Source organism: Sus scrofa, chromosome 4, assembly GCF_054392235.1.
Source record: "Sus scrofa isolate SSC_HxYL_T2T_F1_AM1 chromosome 4, Sscrofa_HxYL_maternal_Yorkshire_Landrace_v2.0, whole genome shotgun sequence".
NCBI lineage: Eukaryota > Metazoa > Chordata > Mammalia > Artiodactyla > Suidae > Sus > Sus scrofa.
In genome coordinates this window covers 100,459,105-100,481,348 of record NC_139386.1, presented here as the reverse complement: position 1 = coordinate 100,481,348, position 22,244 = coordinate 100,459,105, and the positions used below count along the sequence as shown (strand labels likewise).

The following is a 22,244-nucleotide window of genomic DNA, read 5'->3' as shown; positions in this document are numbered from 1 at the left end:
ACAGAGCTTGGACTTGAACCCAGGCCTTCTGTATGGACTGTTTGTTGCCCCGGGGGCTATGCTGGAGTGTGAATTTGGAGATGACAAGGTAAATGCAGCAGATAAGATGTTCTAAAGTGTTTTTGTTTTTTTTTCTTTTTAGGATATGGAGGTTCCCAGGCTCAGTGTTGAATTGCAGCTACAGCTGCCAGCCTGCACCACAACCACAGCAACGAGGGATCCAAGCCATGTCAGCGATCTACACCACAGCCCACGGCAACACCAGATCCTTAACCGACTGAGCAAGTCCAAGGATCCAACCCACATCCTCGTGGATACTAGTCAGGTGCATCCTCGTGGATACTAGTTGGGTTCGTTACCCCTGAGTCACAATGGGAACTCCTCTCCTGTCTTTTTAGAAACTTTGCTTGGGGTGGGGCAGGCTGCAGTGTAGGGGAGGGAGGTCCTGTGGAAAAAAGTCTGGAAGTCAGCACCTTCCTGAGTCCCAGGCTCCTCTGGCAAAAAGGCAGCTCCCTGCTTTTCGTATGTTTAGATGATCAGCCCTGTAAGGGGAGGGGGGCCCAGGTTTCTTCCCTTGAGGGTGGGGCAGTGGAGTCTGGGTCCCAACCCTCTGTCTGCTGGCCACCTCCCGCCCAGGATGGCCCCAGTCCATTGCCCCAGCAAGAATAGAGAGAACAGGAATTCCCTCTGTAGCTCAGTGGTTAACGAATCCGACTAGGAACCATGAGGTTGCGGGTTCGATCCCTGGCCTTGCTCAGTGGGTTAAGCATCTGGCGTTGCCGAGAGCTGCAGTGTAGGTTGCAGACGCAGCTCAGATCCCACGTTGCTGTGGCTCTGGTGTAGGCCAGTGGCTGCGGCTCCGATTCAACCCCTAGCCTGGGAACCTCTATATGCTGCGGGAGCGGCCCTAGAAAAAGGCAAAAAGGCAAAAAGGCAAAAAGCCAAAAAAAAAAAAAAAAAAAAAAAAAAGAATGGCGAGAACAGCTTTGGAAAGTGACGCTGTGAATGGTGAGGGGCTGTTGGGGCCATGACCAAACTAATGGGATGAGCTCCCTTATGCTGGGCCAGCTCAGCACCTGGGACAGCAACTCTTCCAGGAGAGTGGGGGCTCTGGGTCCCTCCCCGGGACCCTCAGATCAGATTCCGAGCCTCCCTGTTGTGGCCTTGGATCCCCAGAGCTGGGCTTGGGTGGGGGGGGGCAGAGGCCTCAACTTCTACCCCCCTCAACTCTGGTCATTCTGTGTTTGAGAGGGAGTAATGGGTGGGTCAAAGGCTGAGGGAAGACTCTGGAGGCTGGGAAGCGGGTGAGCTTGACCCCCAACTTTTCCCTCCTCTAATCGGCCCCTGCCCCATCCCCGCCCTGATTGTCACAGTGTCTGGGTTCTGGCCCTGGGAGGAGGGGACCGTGGGGATGGGGGTGGGGAGGGGGCTCAGGCCGAAAGCAGAGAGAGCCTCAGCTCCTGGGAGGACATGGAGTGAAGGTCAGCAGCCTCCAGCCTCGACCCTAGACCTCAGGCCCCCTCAGACCCCAGGCTCCCCACAGCAAGGCCAGAGCACCCACACTGCCCCCAAGTGTGTGGGGGGAATGCGCACAGCCCAGGGCCCCTCAGGCTGGATGGCGGCAGAAAACCAGGGCTGCTGGGGAAGCAGCCCAGGGCTGAGAGCGCCAGGCCTGTGGGGACATGGGGCCAAGGCTGCTTCTGCTGCTGCTGCTGCTGCTCCAAGACTGGGGTAAGTGGTTGGGCCTGCAGGGCTTGAGGGGAGAAGGAAGACAAGGGCCCAGGGAGAAGTGGGGAAAGGCAGGGGAGAGGGGGAGATGGAAGGATAAGGGGGAAGACAGGGGGGTGGGGGAGTTGGGGGACAAAGTGGGGGAGGGTGGTGCAGGGGCACCTGTGGGCAAGCAGGAAGGACAGGTGTGTGTCTGCAGGAAAGAGCCATGCGGAGGGAGAGCCTGAGGGAGCAAAGACTTTGCCTGCAGTCCTGGGGCTGCCCCAGCTGGAAGGAGAGCTGGGGGTCCTGCGGCTTAGGAGGGGCTGTCGGCCGAGGATCTTGGAGAGGCGGGGGCTAAGAGGGTGTGCCGAGGGTGCGAGGCTGGCTGAACCCTGAGCCTGTGGGCTCTGGCCCCAGAGACTGTGGGCTGCCTCCCCATCTGCTGGGTGGGTCCCCGCTCCTCCTTGCAGGCTGAGTTAGCATGTCACGGTGTACTCAGAGGGGGTCTGTGCATGTGGGCGCACAGCTCTGCTCTTCGTGTATTTCTGGGCCCATGACGTTGCTGTCTGCTGCCTATGCAGGCATAGTTGTGACTTTGTAGCGACATCTCCATGTGACTGGTTTGTGTCCTTTGTGCTGTGTGTCTGAGATGGAAACTGTCTCTATCTAGGTTGTGGGCTGGTCTGTGAGGTTGGGATTTTCAGTCCGAGTGTGTGTGTCTGTGAGTGAGTCTGTGCAAGTGTGCTCCCTCCCTGGTCAGGGGCTGGGGTCCTGGCAGTGGGAAGTGGGGCACAGGAGTCCTGGGAAGCTGACCCTGTGGGTAGATGGGCAGATGGGCCAGCAGGGGAGGGAGGGGCGACCCCATTGTCCCCTGGGGAGCACAATGCCCACGCCTGGGCCCCTGACCTCGCCTTTGTGCCCTTCCCACCCCTTCCCCATTGCCAGGGCCTTGCTGAAAGCAGCCATCAATCACTGCTGCCCAGAAGACAGCTCCTCAGACTGCCAGTCCCTCCTCCCTGCCCTGCTCCTCCCTTGCTGCCCCAAAGTGCCCCCCAAAGTAAAGTCCTGCCACGTCACCCTTCGCCCAGGCCAGGAGGGGGACAAAACTGAGGGGAGGCAATGGGCCACAGAAGCCTGTCTGAGGGGAGGCTCCGGGCTTGCTGGCTGTCCCCGCAGGTTGCACTGCAAGCTCTGAGCTGGTTTTCATGCGGGAGCTTGGGGACATGGTGCCTGTGCTGGAGTGCCTGCTGGTGCTGCCAATGCCAGGTGGAGGGTGAGCCTCCGGTATCCATTTCCTGGCAGTGGGATGGGCCGGCCCTGGCCAACGACAGCAAACCCAGCCTGATGCCACCGGACAACTCCCTGCATCTGGCTGCCCTGCCCTCCCACCGGAGCCTCCTTTCCCGCACCCACCAGTATCACTGTGTGGCCCAGAACTGCTACGGGCGCCTGGTGAGCCAGTGGGCTCGGATGCAGCTGGCAAGTAAGTGACTGGGCTGCTCCTTCAATGGGTGAGGGGGACTAGAGTGCACAGATGGCACTGATGGGGCATAGAGTTGCCCAGGATGGGCCCAAGTGGCACTGAATTGATGCAGTATTCACAGCACCTAGGGCCCAAGGTACTTTCAGAGACCCACAAACTGATTTTAGTTTTAATTTCTTTAAAACCAGAAGAGGAGCTCCCTTGTGGTGCAGTGGGTTAAGGAACTGGTGTTATCACTGCAGTGGCTCGGGTAACATCTGTGGTGCAGATTTGATCCCTGACCTGGGAACTTCCACATGCCATGGGCTCGACCAGAAAAAAAAAAAAAAAAGAATATAATGAATATATAATAATGAGTTATTACAGCACTGGATTACATTTGTCTTGATACCAAGGCATTATAAAACATATATATATTTTTTGTTTGTTTGTTTGTTTTTCTAGGGCCGCACCTGCGGCATATGGAGGTTCCCAGGCTAGGGGTCTAATCGGAGCTGTAGCTGCCGGCCTACACCAGAGCCACAGCAACTCGGGATCCGAGCCGCATCTGCGACCTACACTACAGCTCATGGCAACACCGGATCCCTAACCCACCGAGTGAGGCCAGGGATTGAACCTGAAACCTCATGGTTCCTAGTTGATTCATTAACCACTGAGCCACAATGGGAACTCCCTATAAAACATAATTTTAAATGTTTCTTATGTGCGCTGAGGGTTTGGGATGGAAATGCTATAAAATTTGGTTGTGATTATTGTTGTACACCTATAAATGTAATAAAATTCATTAATTAAAAAAATGTTTCTTGGGAGTTCCTGTCGTGGCGCAGTGGTTAACGAATCCGACTAGGAACCATGAGGTTGCGGATTTGGTCCCTGCCCTTGCTCCGTGGGTTAACGATCCGGCGTTGCCGTGAGCTGTGGTGTAGGTTGCAGACATGGCTCGGATCCCGCGTTGCTGTGGCTCTGGCGTAGGCCGGTGGCTACAGCTCCGATTCGACCCCTAGCCTGGGAACCTCCATATGCCGTGGGAGCAGCCCAAGAAATAGCAAAAAGACAAAAAAAAAAAAAATGTTTCTTGTGGAGAAAGGCGAAATGCTTATGGCCCACAAAAATCAGACATTTAAAAAAACCCACAGGAGTTCCCATCGTGGCTTAGTGGTAACAAACCCAACTAGATCAAGTTGGTTTGATCCCTAGCCTCACTCAATGAGTTAAGGATCTGGTGTTGCTGTGAGCTGTGGTGTAGGTTGCAGACGCAGATTAAATCCCACGTGGCTGTGGCTGTGGTGAGGCTGTCAGCTGCAGCTCCAATTCGACCCCTAGCCTGGGAACCTCCATATGCCGCAGGTGGGGCCCTAAAAAAACCCCACACACATACATACCAAAAAACCCACAAAAAAACAAACCCCAAAACAAAAACCACAGATGTGAGACTGCAAGGGTGCAAGCAAGTGGTCAGTAGGAAGTGGCAGCCATGGGCACAGAGCGGGAGCTGGGGCTCTGGGACAGAATTGTTGGTGGCAGAGCCTGGGGCGGCTCTCTAGGTGCTTAGGTTATTCCTGCGCCCTACGTCTGTCACGCTTCCACCAACATCCAGAGTCAGTCGAGGTGGAGGGGGTGGGGCCACCTGCTTCCAGTGCCTGATCCGGGGGTGCCGGAGTCTGCCATTTCCTGGGAGCACAATGGCACCACTTTGAGTACTGCCCATCACCGGTGAGCACCAGCCAGGAGTGTGGCGGGGTGGCAGGCTGTGGGCCACCACACAACCACAGACCCCTGACTTCTGCATCCTCAGGGTGATGCTGCTGCTGCCTGGTGGCATCCTCCACATCACCAGTGTGGGCCAGGCTGACATGGGCATTTACTGCTGTATGGCACGAAATGTGGCCAATGCCTGCCACAGCCAGGATGCTCAGCTGACCTTGAAGGGTAAGCAAGGGCTAGGGAATCAGAGTGGGCACTGGGCAGAGAGGAGGGTGTGAGAGCTGGTGCCACTGGGAGTGGATGTGGCTGATGTGGTTGTATATGGTACAGATACTTTTGCACGCTGGCCGTACATGAGGACTGTGCTGGGTGTGGGAATACAGCAGTAAGCAGATAGAACAGGCTGGGTGCATCGATAGCTTCCCAGAGCTTGCAACTGAATAGAGAGGGAAGTGGGGTGGGAACCCAGGGCAGGAGCCTCTAACCCAGCCTTGGGCTGTGGTCAGGGGCCTTGGGAGAAAGCTATACCAAGCTGGGTGTTGAAGGGTGAGCAGGGAGGTAGGTCAAGGTCAGAGAGGTGGGGAGGGTGGCATCCCTGGCACTGCCTTGTGCAAAAGCTCAAGGATGAGAAAAGCACGGTTCATGCAGGCAGTTCCATGCTGCAGTTCCATAGAATGGGCAGAATTCAGGGTAACAAAGAAATGGTGTGGGTAAGGTAGGTGAGGCCCTTCATGAAGAGGAATTTGGACTTGATCCAGAGAGCAGTGGGGGCCCTTGATGGGTGTAGAGTGGTGGGCTTCTGTGTCTTAGCTGGGAGTGGATGCTGGGGTGTTGCTTGCATGTTCATGTGTGTACGTTTGCACGTTTCCTCCTGAGGATAAGGATGAAAATAGCTTTGTACCTGAGGTGAGACATCCAAAATGACCCCAAATGCAGACCAAGTGGGGCGGGAGAATTTGGGGCCTAAGGTAAGGGTCACAGAGGAGCCTAAGAAGAATTGGCACCTAGCAGGAAACTGAGGTAAGACTGATGCCAGAGTCTGAAGCCCAGATGCCAATGGGGATGTGAGAGGAAGGCATGCCTGAATCATCCACTAGGGGGCCCCACGGTATAGCTAACTAGTGAATCTTGGGCAAGCATTGAGGTGCCTCCACGTGGACTTTGAAAACCTCTGACAGAATTTCACCAAAGGCTGCTTGTTAAACTGAAGATGGAAAGGGGGCATCTATTGTGTCTCTGATCTGGACTACCTCAAAACCGAAAGCAGGGTGGGGAATCAGGGCCCCCTCCTTGAGAGTAGCGAGAAAAGCCTAGCCTGGGTGGGGTTCCTCTGGCCTTCTACTTCCTGTTCCCATCAACCATCTGGAGCAGGAGGGCAGGGCAGGATGCCAGGCTTCCATGATGATCAGGGCTCCTGGCCAAGTGCCAAGTTATCGGGCAGGCACAGGTCCTCCATCCTGCTGCCTGTGGAAGCAGGGAAATAAATGGCCAGAGAGCTTCAGGCAAATGAGAAGAGGCAGGTACCTGTTGGGAGCAGAGGATCAACCAGTAACTGAGGGTTCGTGGGCTGCCTAAATGTCGGAAAGGGGCCAGGGTCAGCGTAGACTCTTCCGCCGGGACAGGAGCTGGAGATTGAGGCCCCCGACCATTCATTCCTAAAGCAACTTCTCTGGGGCAGGCCTTACCCTGGGTAGGAAGCAAGGATACGGAATTTCCCAGACTTCTGAGTGCACAGTGGCAGGAGGGGTATGCGGTCAGCTGTCTAGTGCCAGATTTGAGTCCCACCTCTGCTAGTCCCTCTGATGTTGAATAAGTTACTTAAGCTCCATGGCACTTGGCTTTCTCATCTGTAAATTTGGAGAAATAAAAGCTCTGGCCTCACAGGCTTTTCAGGGGGATGATGCATGTGGCACTCAGAGTATAATGCCTGTGGAAGGGTTTAGCCAGGGAAAGGTGAAGGGTTATTATATGGACCAGCTCACTGAACAGTCTGACCAGGGGGAATACAACCCTTTTGGCCAAGGTAGTCCATAGCCTGAACTAGAGCTTATGGGAGACAAACTGAGGAGTGCCTGGCCCAAAGTAGGCCCTCAATATATGATGGCAGGATGAATGAGTGAAATAGTATTCTAGGCCTTGAGGGAGCCTTAAAGATGTGGAAGACTTTATACCAGTCCTTGAGAAACTTTCATTTTATTTTTAAAAAATTAAAAAAATGTTGGCCCTGCCTGGGTGCAGTGGGAAGAGTTCTGTTTCCTGATTCCTCAACTTGCTGTTTTTACCCCGCAGTGGGATCCCCACAGCTGCTGCAGGAACTCGAGATCCTGTCTGGGCCTCAGAACCTGACTCTCAAGGTATACTGAACAGCAGTGCTGGAGTGCATCACCACAGGCCACCCATGGCCATTAGTCTGCTGGCGCTGCCTGGGTGCGCAGCCACCCTGCCCTGCTTCCCAGAGCCCCCAGCCCTTTGCCTTTCCCCAGCTCTGACCCCTGGCCTCCCCACAGACAGCTGCCCCATCAGAAGGCATCCAAGTCCTGGGCACTGGGAACCCCATGATCTCTGATGTGTCGGTTTAGCACTGGGGCACCTACGTCTGTGCAGCCAATTGGCCAGGCACCCGGGTCTGACACACAGCTCAGGGTGTCCTGCTTGTGCAGGGTGAGCCCCCAGGGCTGGCTGGAGAGAGTCCCGGGGCACCCCATCCCCCCAAGGGAACCTGGTTGGGAAGAGGGACAGGAAGAGGACAAGAGGCTGGGCCTCATGGCACCTTCCACCTGCCATTGCCTGCCCAGCTCCCCCTGAGTTTGTCCAGTGGCCACAGTCCTTGTCCAAGCCTCCAGGCAACAGTGCCATCTTCACCTGCGTGGCCCAAGGCGCCCCAGAGCCCCCGTTGGTCTGGTTGAAGAATGGAAAGGGGCGGAGTCCTGGGGATAACCTTCAGCTGACCCACAACAACAGCTACCGAGGTACCCCTGTCCCACTCCTCCACCCTGCCTGACCGCCGAGGTCCCCTCACCTGCCCCCATACAATACACCTACATACAATACCTACACTTGCTCTTCACAAACCACACAACCCCCCTGCAAGTACCCCCCACTCACAGAAGGCTCTGCCCTGCCCGTTCCATATAATCAATGCCTACGCACAGCTGGTGTCCTTCTGTCTCTGGTCAGGTCTGTGGGTCTTGCCACCCCACTGGGGCAGGAGACTTGGCAGGAAGACTATCCCTCCAGTGCCTGTGTTTGTTTTTTCCTAGCACACTGATGCTGGCAGGGATCTCAGCCAAGGATGAGGCCATCTACCAATGTGTGGCAGAGAACAGTGCAGGCTCCAACCAGGCTAGTGCCCGCCTGGCTGTGACAGGAGACCTTGAGCCACCCCCTGCCTCCAAGGGTCTGCAGGCAGTGGCTCTCTCCCCTTCTGCCATCCAAGTGTCCTGAGAACATCATCAGCTATGTGCTGCACCTCCAGCCTGTGGGAGGTGAGTGTAGATGGGTGGACAGAAGTCCCTGGCCCCAACCCACTTCTGCCCCTGACTGGGAGTGTTCCTGGGCGAGTCCCTCTCATTCTTAGTGACCTCCCGGGCCTGACCAGGACTCTGGGTCTGTGGCCTTCTGGTACTTCCTTCTGCTCATCAGCTCCTTCCTTACCCTCAGCCTTTCTCATTCTGGCTCCAACTTCCGTAGCCCCCTTCCCTGCTCTCTGGAGGTCCAGCTGGGGCTTCGTGCCCATTTTGTGGGGGCTGGTATGTTTGTAGTGAGGAAGAGGAATGCTAGTTGCCAAACTGCTCTTCTTCAGAGCCAGCTGGCCCAGAGCTCTAAGAGGCTGTGGGGAAAGGGACCTTTGAGCATGTCTTCTCCAACCTGGAGCCTGCCACAGCCTACTGCATCCACTTGCGGGCCTATTCAGCAGAGGGCGCCAGCCAGGACTCCACATCCATCCATGCCCCCACCATGGGCAGCAGCAATGAGTGACAGCCTCTCCAGCCCTGTAGAGCCCCTGGCCTCAGGGAGCCAGGGCTGCCAACCAGTTTATCTTACTTCCTTTGCAGCCCTTGCTGCCTTTGGCTTCTCCACCAAAGTGCTCAATGCCACCTCTGTGCAGGCCTAGGAACTGCCACCCCAGCTGCGGCCCATCCAGAGCTTTAAACTCTTTCACCACAAGCTCCCAGCCATCCATTTTGAGGGGCCCCTGCTCCTTGCTAGCCCTGTCAATTCCTTCCTCTACACAGGTCTGGGTAAGGCCTTGAACCTTCTTGTGACACCCTCGGGCCCCTTCTTCAGTGTGGTCTTGCCCCAGGTATGAGCTCCTGGTGCAGACAGGCCTGTCTGCTTTACAATCTCCTGCTCTCTGCAGAGCCAGCCACCCTCTATGAGATCAAGCTCCAGGCATTCAATGGCAACGAGGATGTTAACAGCAATGCCCACGTTGTTTCTTTGAGTGATGTGCCTCTGGCCACCCCTGGTGAGTGGATCCAGTAGGGCAGGTAGCAGGCCTGGAGTCAGAGCAGACCCCTCCCATGGGACCATGGTTGTCCGTCTTCAGGGAGGAGGGGTTGAGCTTTGCCTCCCCCAGGTCCTCTGACCAACTGCACTGTGTCCACAGAATCCAAGGCTGGGTGCTCTTGCAGCCAGGATGAGAGCAGCTCGCTGCCTGGGGTTGTAGTAGGCATCCACGTGGGCCTGGCTGCCCTCATCGTTTGTCTCCTCTGCCTCCTCCTGGGCTGGAGACATAGGTAAGGGCCAGGATAGCCAATGGGGAAAACGGCCAGGGAGACAGTCTGCACTATGGCAGCATAAAGCCCAAGGAGCAGGAAAGCCCTTTTTTTAGGGGCCCCACCCATGGCATATGGAGGTTCCCAGGCTAGGGGAATAATCAGAGCCACAGTTGCCGGCCTACACCCCAGCCAGAGCAACGTGGGATCCGAGCCGTGTCTGCCACCTTCACCACAGCTCACGTCAACTCCGGATCCCCGACCCACTGAGCAAGGCCAGGGATCGAACCCACATCCTCATGGATACTAGTTGGATTCATTTCCACTGTGCCACAATGGGAACTCCCAGGAAAGCACTTATCCATGAGTAATCCATTTGACAGAATGAGGCAGAGAGGAAGACCCAATTCTTCTCAGAGCTGTGTGGTACCAGGAGGGGAGGAGACCTGGCAGAATGCATGATGCAGGGCAGAGGGCATGGGGGTGCCCAGGGCAGAGGACAGGTGCAGAAGTGGGCCAGTCCCAGATTCTAGCCATCCTGTGCACAAGGAAAGGGCCCAGCCTCTTCCCCTACAGCGTAAGGAAGAGGATGAATGCTAAGCCAGAGGGAAGCCCCAGACAGTCACGGTGCTGACCCTTCCTATCCCGGCAACCTCTTCTGCAGACAGGGTCCCATGAGTGCCGGGCAGTGCCTCAGACTGTCTTGGACAGAGCAAGGGACCACAGAGGCCAGGCTCCAAGTGGACGGAAGCTGGGGGAGAAGACTGAACTCATCACCCAGGTGAGGGGGATTAAAGGGAGGGGAAAGTGGTGTGCTTGAGGCCCTGGGTCTGGGTCTGACCATCTCCTTCCCGCTCAGGTGATCAGCCTAAGGGCTCCCTCCCAGATGCCACTAACTCCAGCCCTACCAAAGAATGTACCTCACCTTTGAGTCAGAAAAGGTCCCTCAGCCCTTCTCTGGGGAGGTGCAGGACCGACCACAGGGAGAGAGAAGAGGGTGTGATTTCTCTATTTCTCTCTTCTCCTCAAGAAATGGGGGGTATCTGTGTCTTCCCCAACACACCAAATAACCTCAAACTAAACCAGGCTCAGGTGGGAGTCCTCCCCAACTCGTTAGTCCTGCCTCCTGACCCCACTGAATCTATCCTCTTGATCTAAATATGAACTAACCAAAGATACCTAGCTATAAGGGTTCCTCCCAAGAGGGGAGGCAGGGCAAGGGACTCTGTCAGTACCTCCATGGACCAACTCCAGCCCCTAGCCTTGCTCATGCCCAAGCTGGGGTCTGACCCCAGGAAAGGCACCCTGCATTCCTGGTGGACTGAATGGGCAGGTAGACAAAGGGGCTGCTCAGTATCTTGCCCCCCTTGTCCCAACACCAGAAGAGTTCTGAATACCTGAGCTCACATGCTCTGCTTCTCTGAGCAACCACATGCTCATCTCCCCCTTTCCAGATCCAAAGCACTGGCCCCCTTTCAGGAGGCATCCCTCCAATTTTTTTTTTTTTTTTTTTTCGTCTTTGCCATTTCTTGGGCTGCTCCCGCAGCATATGGAGGTTCCCAGGCTAGGGGTCAAATCAGAACTGTAGCAGCCGGCCTATACCAGAGCCACAGCAACTCGGGATCCGAGCCACGTCTGCGACCTACACCACAGCTCATGGCAATGCCGGATCCTTAACCCACTGAGCAAGGCCAGGGATCGAACCTGCAACCTCATGGTTCCTAGTCGGATTCGTTAACCACTGAGCCACGACGGGAACTCCCAAGTTCTATTTTTGAAAGGAAATAATAGTTTGCTTTAAGGTTTCGGTGGCCTTGAATCCCTGTAAAATGAGCACAGAGACTACGAGCACCCCACCCATCTATCCCCTCCATTCTGGTGTCCAAAGGGAGCCTCTTCCCTACTCCTCCCTCTGCTGACCTAAGTGGGAGGTGCTTTGTCCCTCCTCATCTGGCTCTACCACCACAACCTTAAAACCAAACCCCGAGGCTCTCGCTTAACCTGCCTCTTCCTCTAGGACTGTCCAGGATTGTGCCCCAAAGGGGTAGGGTCTCAGAGGAAGGAAAATCGAGCCTTGTGGGACCCCACTGACTCTTCTGTGCTCTCATAAAATGATGCTGGTACAAATGACACAACTCCAGCAAGACTGGGCCTTGCCCCTCTGCACCTGCTCCATCTGCGTAAGAAATTTAACTAAGAAACGTGACAAGGGACCCAGGGGTTAAGAACAGCCCCAAACTTCAAGTCTTTGAGAAAGTGACATCCTCTCCTCTGGGTGGGCCTGGTCTTAAGTGCTTTGTTAGAAATAAACCAAAATGGGAGTTCCCGTCGTGGGGCAGTGGTTAACGAATCCGACTAGGAACCATGAGGTTTCGCGTTCAGTCCCTGCCCTTGCTCAGTGGGTTAACGATCCGGCGTTGCTGTGAGCTGTGGTGTAGGTTGCAGACACGGCTCGGATCCCGCGTTGCTGTGGCTCTGGCGTAGGCCGGTGGCTACAGCTCCGATTCAACCCCTAGCCTGGGAACCTCCATATGCTGCGGGAGCGGCCCAAGAAATAGCAACAACAACAAAAGACAAAAGACAAAAAAAAAAAAAAAAGAAATAAACCAAAATGGAAAAAACAGGATCTGGTTAATGTTTTGGATTGAAAGGAAAACTTGGAGGAGTAGGGGTGATGAGGTGGTAAGACAGAGCAGTTTCAGATCTTCCAGGGGATGTTGCATTTGAACTAAGGAACTATATTCTGCAGTTCACTACGAAGAGAACAGTGTGAGGTGTTTTAAGGATTCCACCTGGAGGAGTTTGCATTGTGGCTCAGTGGTAACATACCTGACCAGGATCCATGAGGATGCAGGTTCAAGCCCTGGCCTTGCTCAGTGGGTTAAAGATCTGGTGTTGCTGTGAACTGTGGTGTAGGTCGCAGATGCAGCTCAGATCCTGTGTTGCTGTGGCTGTGGTGTAGGCCAGCAGCTGCAGCTCTGATTCAACCCCTAGCCTAGGAACTTCCACATGCCACAGGTATGGCCCTAAAAAGACAAAAATTCCCACCTGGAGAAATCAGCATGCTACAGTTTACTAACACCTACAGCCGTGTGATAAGAAAGGCCAAGAATAGCTAGGGTAGGAGTTCCCATCATGGCACACCGGAAACAAATCTGACTAGGAACCATGAGGTTGCAGGTTCGATCCCTGGCCTCACTCAGTGGGTTAAGGATCCAGCGTTGCTGTGGCTGTGGTGCAGGCTGGCCTGGGAACCTCTGTGTGCTACAGGTACGGCCCTAAAAAAAAAAATATATATATATATATATATATATTGCTAGGGTACACCTCTCCATAGGACAGAATGGAGAGCCAGCATCTGGGTTAAATGCAGCCTCCTTCTGGATACTTTTAGACCCTAAAGTAACTGAAGTGGTATCAGTGGCTTTCAGAACACAGGATCTACATCAAGAAGGGGAATAAGAATACAGAATCATCACGACTGAAGAAAAGGGTACAAACTAAAGGTCCACCATTGACTGGAGAGGAGTACAAGCCATAGCTCATTTCCCAATCACCCCTCAAATTCTCCCACCAAACTGCCCCCCCCATAACTAAAGCACAAGCCACAGGAAAGTTTAGAAACCATTCCTTTCTTTATTAAACATAGCTTGCAAGTGATAAATATTACAAAGTTTTTTTCTTTTAATCCTTTCTCCAAAAATTAGCTTATTATTTGAATCTGTCACTGCTGAAATGCTCAGCAGCATCTGAAACAGATGGGAGTGTATTTGCCTTTTTGAAAACCAGTTTCTATTGGTCTTAGTTTTTTCATTTTAATTCCCAAACACAATGCAGAAAACGAGAATGAGTTTAAAAAAAAAAAAAAAAAGGAAAAGAAACTTAAAGAGAGTTGTGCAAAAGGGTCTTGTTCCCCTCCCACCCACCCTATTCAGAGAAGGCCATTCCCCATCCCACCCTCCTGGTCCCCACCCCCCACCCCCAACATATCCTTCCACCTTTACCAGGGCTTCACCCATCATCCTGTATCCTCTCCAGGCCTTACCAGCCAAGAACCTAGAGTGTGGGAGTACTCAGCCCAGGCTGTGGGGAAACTGGGCCCCTGAAGGAGACAGCTGCTGAGACAGCTGCCTTTAGGGGGTTCAGATGAGATCTGAGGGAAGGAGACAAGATGTGAACTTGGTAGGACTGAGCTCTCGTACCAAGAAATGGGGGAAGTTACGCATCCTGTAGCTCTCAAAGGGTGTAGGTGACCACCAACCGGGAGCACTCGCTGGTCAACCACCCTTAAGGGCAGCTGCTTGTGAGGTGAGGCTTCGGGCCTGGACCCTGCCTTGGATGACTAGAGGCATGAGGGCAAAGATGTCACAAGTTTAACGGATGTCCTAAATATCACTCAGCTGCCTTTCCCAAACCAAAACAAACAGCAGAGGCCTGGCATGTACCCACTAGCCACTTTGGTTTCCTCCCTGGGTTTTCAGCCCAACACTTTCCTCACCTCAAGTTGTTTTGTTTCGTAGGTAGGGAAGGAAGCAGAGAACAGAATTTTAAACTCGGTGGCCAGATGAGCTCCCACTGCCTGCATCACTTTACAAATAAGAAAACTGAGACCCAGAAAATCAACTCCACCAAAGGTCACATAGCAAGTTAGTAGGAAAGCTTGGGAATAGACCCCAAGTCTCCAGACTGTGCCACCACTCCACCCCTTTTGTGCTGTGGTTCTTTATTCTCCACAGTCTGGGCTAAGAGCCTGAGCGTTCACAGTAACCCAGCCTCATCCTAATTTACAAAGCCTAAAACTGTGTACAGATGGATGTGGTTCTCCCTAGGGGAGACTTTCTTAGGATGACTTGTTAAAATCATTTCTATCATCCCCTGAAGCAATCCACCCTCAAAGGCCCATGAAACTACGTTCTATTTTGGGGGGTGGGGTGGGGGAAATCCCTTGCATAAGAAAGCTTGACACTGAATTTTGTTATATAGGTATATTGTACATATGCTGATGCAATCAGAGGAAAAAAAAAAAAAAACAGTGCAAATACAATTACAATTCATAATAATACTTGGTTTCAATGCCCCCGGGAACTGCCCCATTCCTCGGCTACCTCCCAACCCCCAGCACTTCCCCACAGTATCAACCTAATGCTGGGGGGTAGGGAGGGTGGGCAGGTTAGGGTAGGGAGTGGGCTCTGCCAAGGCAGTGCTGGTGACCCGGAGGGACTACTCCAGGGTGGGGAGGCAAGGCACAAATTAGGGGTGGGTGGTGGGGGAGGTGGCATCTCTAAGGAGGGATGGGGTTGGAGCAGCTGCCAGTCTCAGTGTGCTGGGCCCGGCCCACTCCCCTCCCCACCCTCCACAGCCCTGCCTCCCTACCCCCTCCCCTTCCCCAGAAACCCTTTTGCACGGATCATACACAAACGGGCACATTACAAAATGACATAACACAGTTTCACAATATCCATGGCTAGGGCTTTTTTTTCTCTTTTTCAGTTTTTTTTTTTTTTTTTTCTACACAATGTACAATTCCTTTTAAATGGTTCAAGAAATAGCTTATATACACGAATGAGTCCTTGTTATAACATCTCGGCAGCAAATATCATAAGCTAATGAAGGTCTTGTTGGAGGGGAAGGGAGCCTAGAACTGGGGTAGGGATGGGAGGGGGTGTGGAGAGAAGGTTATGCCTTCTGGAGGAGTGGGGAGAAAAGGGAGTGGGTTGGGGAAAAGGAACAAAAGTAAAATATCAAGAAGCATCTTTACAAAGCAGTTCTATAGCTAATTCCTTTTAAAGGGAAAAGGAAAGGTAACCAAAGCAGGAAAACATTTATCTCCGTGTCTTAAAAAAAATTGTCTACCATACATACATCCAAAAAATGTGGAAAATATACTTATTCCAGGGATGAAGAAAGTCCAGATGCTGTGGTCATATGATTTAAAAAAAAAAAAAAGAAAAACAAAAGAAAAAAAGAAAAACAAAAAGACAAATAAGGACCTCTGTCCCTCAGCTTTACCCAAGCCTTACTGCTAATCCACCCATATCAGGCTTCTAGGGAGTAAATCACTGTCCATAAACTACTACTTTTAAAGCCTCTGGGGATGGAGGAAGCCAGGTAAAACTGGTGGGATCCTCACTCTAGTATCACCCTGAGCTTTAGTGCTCCACGGGTAAAGATAACTCTGAACAGAGGATCTTTCCTCCTATTTTTAGAGCATGAGGTTTAGTGTCTATGGGGCCCAAGGCCTGGGGATGGACAGCAACAACAGACTTGGAGGGACACAAGGCAATCGGTGATGAAAAGGTAGAGAAATGAGGAAAACAGAAGGACGGGGGAGAGGGAGGAAAGGGAGGAGGTGGAAGGCTAATACTTTACCATGATTAGGGGAACCTCACCCCCGTCACTAATCCCTGGGAAGGGAATGAATATGGGGAGAAGAGAGGGTAAGAAATCACATCTCAGTGATTGAGCAAAGGGTCATGGAGCTATACTAGTCAACAAGCAGCCTCTAATGTAACTGACCCTGAGGGGATAAAAACAGGGAAGACTCCACCTTCTCCCCTATCACCTCAGCACCTTGGCAGGCACTCACTCCAGGCTCTCCTTCCCCATCATCCCCCATCTCTACACATCTTGCTTCTAAACCCCATTCAAAGGTGGCCTGGCTCCCAGGGAAGGGACTCAGCTCAGGGCAGGGACAGCCCCCAGCCAGACGGTATTGCACATTCTCTATTCCTTTACTTTTAATCTCAATTGACGAACTTGGGCACCTTGTACCTCTGAGCACCTCTGAGCTGGGGGAGGGGAGACAACAGAAATGGCACTTCATCATGGGGGAGTGGGGAGGGAAGAGGCTAGACAGACATGCCACAAGGCAAGATGATTTGCAGGGAAAATATTTTTAAAAAAGCTTCCAATTCTGTGGAAGAGAGAAAAGCAAAACCAAACGATTTATCCAGTGCTTTCAAAGCACAGAGGGCAAAGAAAAGATGTAAGAATATATCTTTATATATATATATATAATTTTAAAATAATCCCAGACCCAGTTCCATTAACCCCCCCTCCCTCTCCCACCACTTACAGTTAGGGGTTCCACGTTCCCCAGAAAAATACTTGAAACGACCCCATCACTACCTGTTACTAAGCGTCTAGTTTCCAGATCATTTCACCACTGGGGAGCCCAGACACAGGCTGCATCTCCGCTCCTTTATTAAGTGCTCAATGAATTTGGGGGAAAGGAGGAAAGAAAAATAGCCAGGGAGGCCCGTAGGGCCAGTATAATTCACCCACAGTGGCTCTGGAGTACAGGGAATAGAGGCCAGTGTGGGGGGAACTGAGCCTGATTCCAGCTCCTTCTCTCATCCTCTCCCCAAACTTTATGGGGAACGTGTGCAGTTTGTGTGTGTTAATTTTAAAAGTGCCTTCTTACTTTAAAAAAATCATTTAATTTTAAAAAATAAAAGTGGGGGAACCTTCCCAGGTGGCTTTCAAGGGCAGATGTTAAACTTCTCTTCATACCTCTGTGCTGAAGTATCCCTTCCTCAAACTCTGGCAGCTTCGAGAGCTGGAGAGGCAGGTGGGGCATACACTATGAGAAGAGCAGAAACTCCTACTTTTAAGGGACTTCCCTTACCTCAAAATCAGCCTGGTCCCCTCCCCTTCCCCCACAATGTGGGAAAATGGGATGCTAATTTCCCCAATCCCCAGAACAGCAACATTGCACAATTCAATTCATTCTCTACATTAGTAGCACTTAAGAAAAAAAAATAAAAACAAACAAAAAAAGCAAAATCAATAGAATTCTGGGGAAGAAAAAAGACAACTACTTATATGACAGAGGTCCAGGACTGGTTTTGACATGAATTGTTTGGCTTTGAGCAGTTGGCTCTGCAGATAGTGCAGCAGCGTCAGGGCAGGGCTCCAACCTGATTAGGTACCCTAACCCTCACCTCTTGGTGCTCAGAGGGTAAAGGGAAAGACAAATGGGAAAGTCTCAACTGTTGGGAGACTTCTATTTCCTCCCTTTGTCCTCTCACTCACGCATGCCCTGTCCAACTTCCAGGACACACAGCAAAATCAGGCTGGGAACAGCCACTCCTCTATGTTACAGGTGGGGCTGTGGTTACTGAGGGGCAGACTAGGATTTTTTTTTTAAAGAAAAAGATGGGGATGGGGAGGTGAATTTTACAAAAAAAAAAAAAAAGAAAAAAGATGAAATAATTTTGGGCTAACTGGCCTGGAAATGACTTGTGTGTGGCCCCACTAGGGTCAGGGGACCAATCTCATTCCCCCAGCATCCAGAAGGCCAGGATCTGGTCTCAGTCTTCCTTGGCTCAACATCATGCTCATCATCATGCCCTTTCTCCTGCTTTTTTATGAGTCAATTCCAGGGTGGTTAAGTTTTTAAAGCTTCTCCTTCCAGGCTCTTTTCCCTCATGCTTAGAGCCCAACTTCAATACTTAATACTGCCTCCCAAACTGTCCAGCTCAGAGACACCCTGCAGCTGGTGTGCTATTACTTCTTGTTTGATGCCACCACCTCCCCCTAACCCTGGGTTAAGTGCATTAAAAACTTCTGCCCCTAACACTCCCAGTCATGTCCGACTTGGCAGTTGAGGACCCTACACTGCAATGCTCCTATCACAATTGAATGTCATTTGTGTTAACCAAAAAAAAGGGGGGGGGAGACGAAAGAAGAGAAAAAATATTGGAGGCAAAGTAAAAAGGTTTAACCGTCCACTGAACAAAGGGAGGACACACAACATCATTAAAAATGGTAACAACAATTAAAGCATAAAAACAAACTTCAGAAACACACGTCAGAGGGCTTAGGTTTCTCCCCAGGACCTCATTCTGACCTCTATCAGAGGCAATGATCCACCTCACTGTTAAAGAAAACTGAAGAGAAAAGACAGAGTGGCAGAACAGATCGCAGCAGTGGGAAATAAAGGGGAGGTGGCAGGGCAGGGCGTGTGTTTTCTTGTTGATTTCTACTTTTTGTCTTCTGTTTTTCTGTTTTGTTTTCCGTGTATGGTAGGCACCAGTACAGGCACTGCATGCGACGGAAGTTGGGGGCAATGGGAGAGGAGAGGGGTAAAGGATTCAAGGTTGGGGCAGCACAAGTGGAACAGGCGTTATTTCTGTCCACTGATGGACTGCGATATAGACCGGGGAGGGATCATGTCTAAAAGGTATTCCCGCTGTCGGTCTGCCAAACTGGGGGCTTTGTGTCCTCCGATGCCAGTGTTCAAGTATGCAATGTTGACACCTAGACCCAGGAGACAAAAGTGGAGGGCAGGTATTTAAAAGAGGAAAGGACACTTTCTTCCATACTACCACGGGGCTGCAATGGTGCAGACGTGAGGAAACATTAGAAGTTGTCTGCAAGTGTCAGGCTCAGTTAAGCTTTATTTCAGTAGCAACTACCCCCCTGCTCACAAACTTTAGGAAGAAAGGTCTTCCCAAAACTTGATCCTACCAGGAATAATAAATACAGTCTTGATGGTATAGAAGAGTCAGATAAAAGAGTGGTGAGAGGAAAGCAATCAAGACAGAAAGGGAATTACCGAATCTGCTTTGGTTTGGGGCTGCTGACTGTAAAGAGGCATCTCTGGGTTACTCAAGACAGGATCAGGACAGTTAGCTCTGCTATTCTGGGGAGATTAATAACCACATGCCTGCCAAATGGGCACGCTGTGTCATTTTCACCACCAAAACCCTAATGCAATGTGCCTAGCATATAATATGGAATTTGAAAACATCTGCTGAAAAACAAGAGTGAAGGAAGTAGGTCCTAAAAAAAAGCAGAAAACAAAAGAAAGAACAACTCACCTAAAGGGGCTGCTAAAGAAGTGCATACTAATTAGTCAATCCCTGAGAAAAGTTCTCAGGTCAATCCTTCTTACCTGGCATACCAAGGAGGCCACCTGGCACAGACAGCTGGGGTGCCTGTGCGAAGTTGGAAAGCATGGAACGGGCAGATGTGGGTATGCCACGCTGGAGGCTGCTTTGGGGCTGTGGAGCCTGCAATGATGAGGGAACAGGTGAAACTTTGCCATGATAGAAGGTGAAAGGGGGAGGTAAAGATGTGGGAGTACAGAAAAGTGGTATTGAGTTCCCAGCGAAGAAAGGACAAATTGGGATAAAAGGCTGACAAAACCTCAAGCGAAATCCTCACCTGCCGAAGTGTATGATGTCTCATTATGGTCTCTTGTTTACTGACACTGGACACAGCTGGAGCCGTAGTGGGGGAGAGGGCTGCCTGCTGCTGTAATCGCTGTTCGATTTCCTGTTGGGAGTCATCAGGACAGGTTGGAGAGGACAGCACCCAATTTCCTAACCAGAAAACCTAGAGGTCTTCTTATCTCTAATGCTGCCAGCTAGTTGGAGGGATATGGAAAAGGCAAAAGAGTTTGGTGGGATAGGTACACTAAGATCTCTGGGTACAAGTAACCTTCATGCTTCATTAAGGAATCCCTCTCTTCAGGAAAGCTGGCTCTCAGAAGGTGGCTGGAGAAGTCTGAGTGGTGGCAATGAGCTGACCGATGTAATGAATTAAGGCTGATTACTGAGGTTTTGACTCCTGCTTATCCATTTTTCAGAATGTTCATGATGCTATCCAAAGAGGTCTGATGGGTAGTGGGGTGGGAAATGAGATAGAGGAAAAGGATCTGAGCTTTCCAACGCATCTTCCCCTCTCCCAGATGTTCTCATTCTATTAATACTATAGGAGAGTTTAAGCACTCTAACACCACTCATCTTCCCTGGGCTACTTGATAATTTATTCTTTCCTTTGCCATTTCCTTGACAAAATGGACTTCAGATAATTACTTCTCTTAAAGAGATTTCTAGTACAAGTATAAATCTCTCTCACCAAAATCCATTTGTTGAGGAAATGAAGTCAAGAATAGAAGAATTTCTGGAGTTCCCATTGTGGCTCAGAGGTAACGAACTCAACTAGTGTCCATTAAAATGCGGGTTCAATCCCCGGCCTCGCTTAGTGGGTTAAGGATCTGGCACTGCTGTGAGCTGTAATGTAGGTCACAGACGTGGCTCAGATCTGGAGTTGCTATGGCTGTGGCATAGGTGGGCAACTACAGCTCCAATTTGACCCCTAGCCTGTGAACCTTTATAAACCAGAGTGCAGCCCTAAAAAGCAAAAACAAAGAATACGGGAATTTCTTTAGTGCTATTAGGGAAAGCCAAGAGCCTTAAGTCTTTTGTCCCTTTCTCTTAATCTCAGCCGTTATATGTCATTATGTTCTTACTCAATCAGAAATACTCAAATGGAAAGGAGAAAGGTAGAAAAGTAAGAAGGAAAAAAGGAATCCAGGCTTCCAGGTTCTAGGAACTTAGATCTAGAAACCTAGACCACATGGACTGTGGGGATCATACAGATGACTCCTCTAAACTAGAAGGAACTAACTTTTGAGAAAACCCAACCTGGGCAGGTGAGAAGAAGTCAGAATTCTTACCTGTTCCTGCTGTAGGGCTTTAACAAAAGCGTTCTTCAGCCTGTTGGTGTGTTCTGCCTTTAGAGCTTTCTTCTGGTTGGAGGTCATACATTGCTCACATAGAATCTTACCATTCTTTTCTTGCTTCCAGTGAGGGGTGAAATCTGTGCGGCACTGGGCACAAACAAAGGGTTCGACCCGCAGAAGTGAGGCACAGCTTTTCCCTACATGCCAACAAAAAGAATAATCAGTGGTTTTTATATTTCCTCTTTATCTCCTATTTCTCTTCATCAGATGGATCTTTTCCCAGAAGTTTATTCTGTTGATTAAGAAAGTGACTCTAGGAGTTCCCATTGTGGCACAGTGGAAACAAATCCAACTAGTATCCATGAGGATGCAGGTATGATTCCTGGCCTTGCTCAGTGGGTCGGGGATCCATGAGCTGCAGCGTAGGTCGCAGACGCAGCTCAGAATACGGGAATTCTGTTGCTGTGGTTGTGGCTGTGGCAGGTAGCAACAGCTCCGATTAGACTGGGAACCTCCATACACTGCCGGCGTGGCCCTAAAAGGACAAAAGACAAAAAAAAAAAAAATGACTCTAGGAGTTCCCTTTGTGGGCACAGTGAAAACAAATCCAACCAGTATCCATGAGGATGCTGGTTTGATCTCTGGCCTCGCTCAGTGGGTTGGGGATCCAGCGTTGCCATGAGCTGTAGTGTAGGTCACAGATGCGGCTTGGATCCCGAATTGCTGTGGCAGTGGCCAGCAGTTGTAGCTCAGATTTGACCCCTAGCCTAGGAACTTCCATATGCCACCAAGTGCAGCCCTAAAAAGCAAAAAAAAAAAAAAAAAAAAAAAAAAGGAGAGACTATAATTTATAAAATAATTCTATTTCATTTGATAACAGCAGTTAAGGGAATTAGTACTATCTCCATTTACAAATGAAGAAACTAAATGTAAGAAGCATAACTCCTAAATGACAAAGCTGGAACAAGAACCCAAGTTTTCTGATTTCCTATGATAAAATGCTAGGAAGAAAATACGAGTCAATTCAGAATGGAAGGGCTCTACCTAATTCAGCCAAAACTTTTGTTTCTTAGAGTCTCTACCTCAGACTATTACTTATCCCTATCACATACATTCATAATTTTTACTTATCAGTGTCCGAATTATTCATTGATCT

The 22,244-nt window shown here is 50.9% G+C and overlaps 1 protein-coding gene and 1 pseudogene across 5 annotated transcripts in view; one reads left to right on the top strand and one right to left on the bottom strand.

The window, feature by feature from the left end:
• The first annotated feature begins 2,708 nt into the window (after positions 1 to 2,708).
• Positions 2,709 to 10,512, top strand: LOC146404070 (uncharacterized; annotated as a pseudogene).
• Positions 10,513 to 15,062: 4,550 nt separating this feature from the next.
• Positions 15,063 to 22,244, bottom strand: part of GATAD2B (GATA zinc finger domain containing 2B) — a 97,795-nt gene continuing 90,613 nt past the window's right edge. For 4 of the 5 annotated variants that reach the window (XM_021089803.2, XM_085022909.1, XM_021089802.2 and 1 more), the window contains 4 exons: positions 21,083 to 21,285; positions 19,786 to 19,896; positions 19,514 to 19,631; positions 15,063 to 18,876 (listed from right to left, as the gene is read on the bottom strand). In XM_021089803.2, coding sequence (XP_020945462.1) covers positions 18,743 to 18,876; positions 19,514 to 19,631; positions 19,786 to 19,896; positions 21,083 to 21,285 — 566 coding nt within the window. In that variant the 3' untranslated portion in view covers positions 15,063 to 18,742. Of the gene's footprint in view, positions 18,877 to 19,513; positions 19,632 to 19,785; positions 19,897 to 21,082; positions 21,856 to 22,244 lie in introns of all 5 variants that reach the window. The other variant, XR_014844163.1, reaches the window with a different exon arrangement.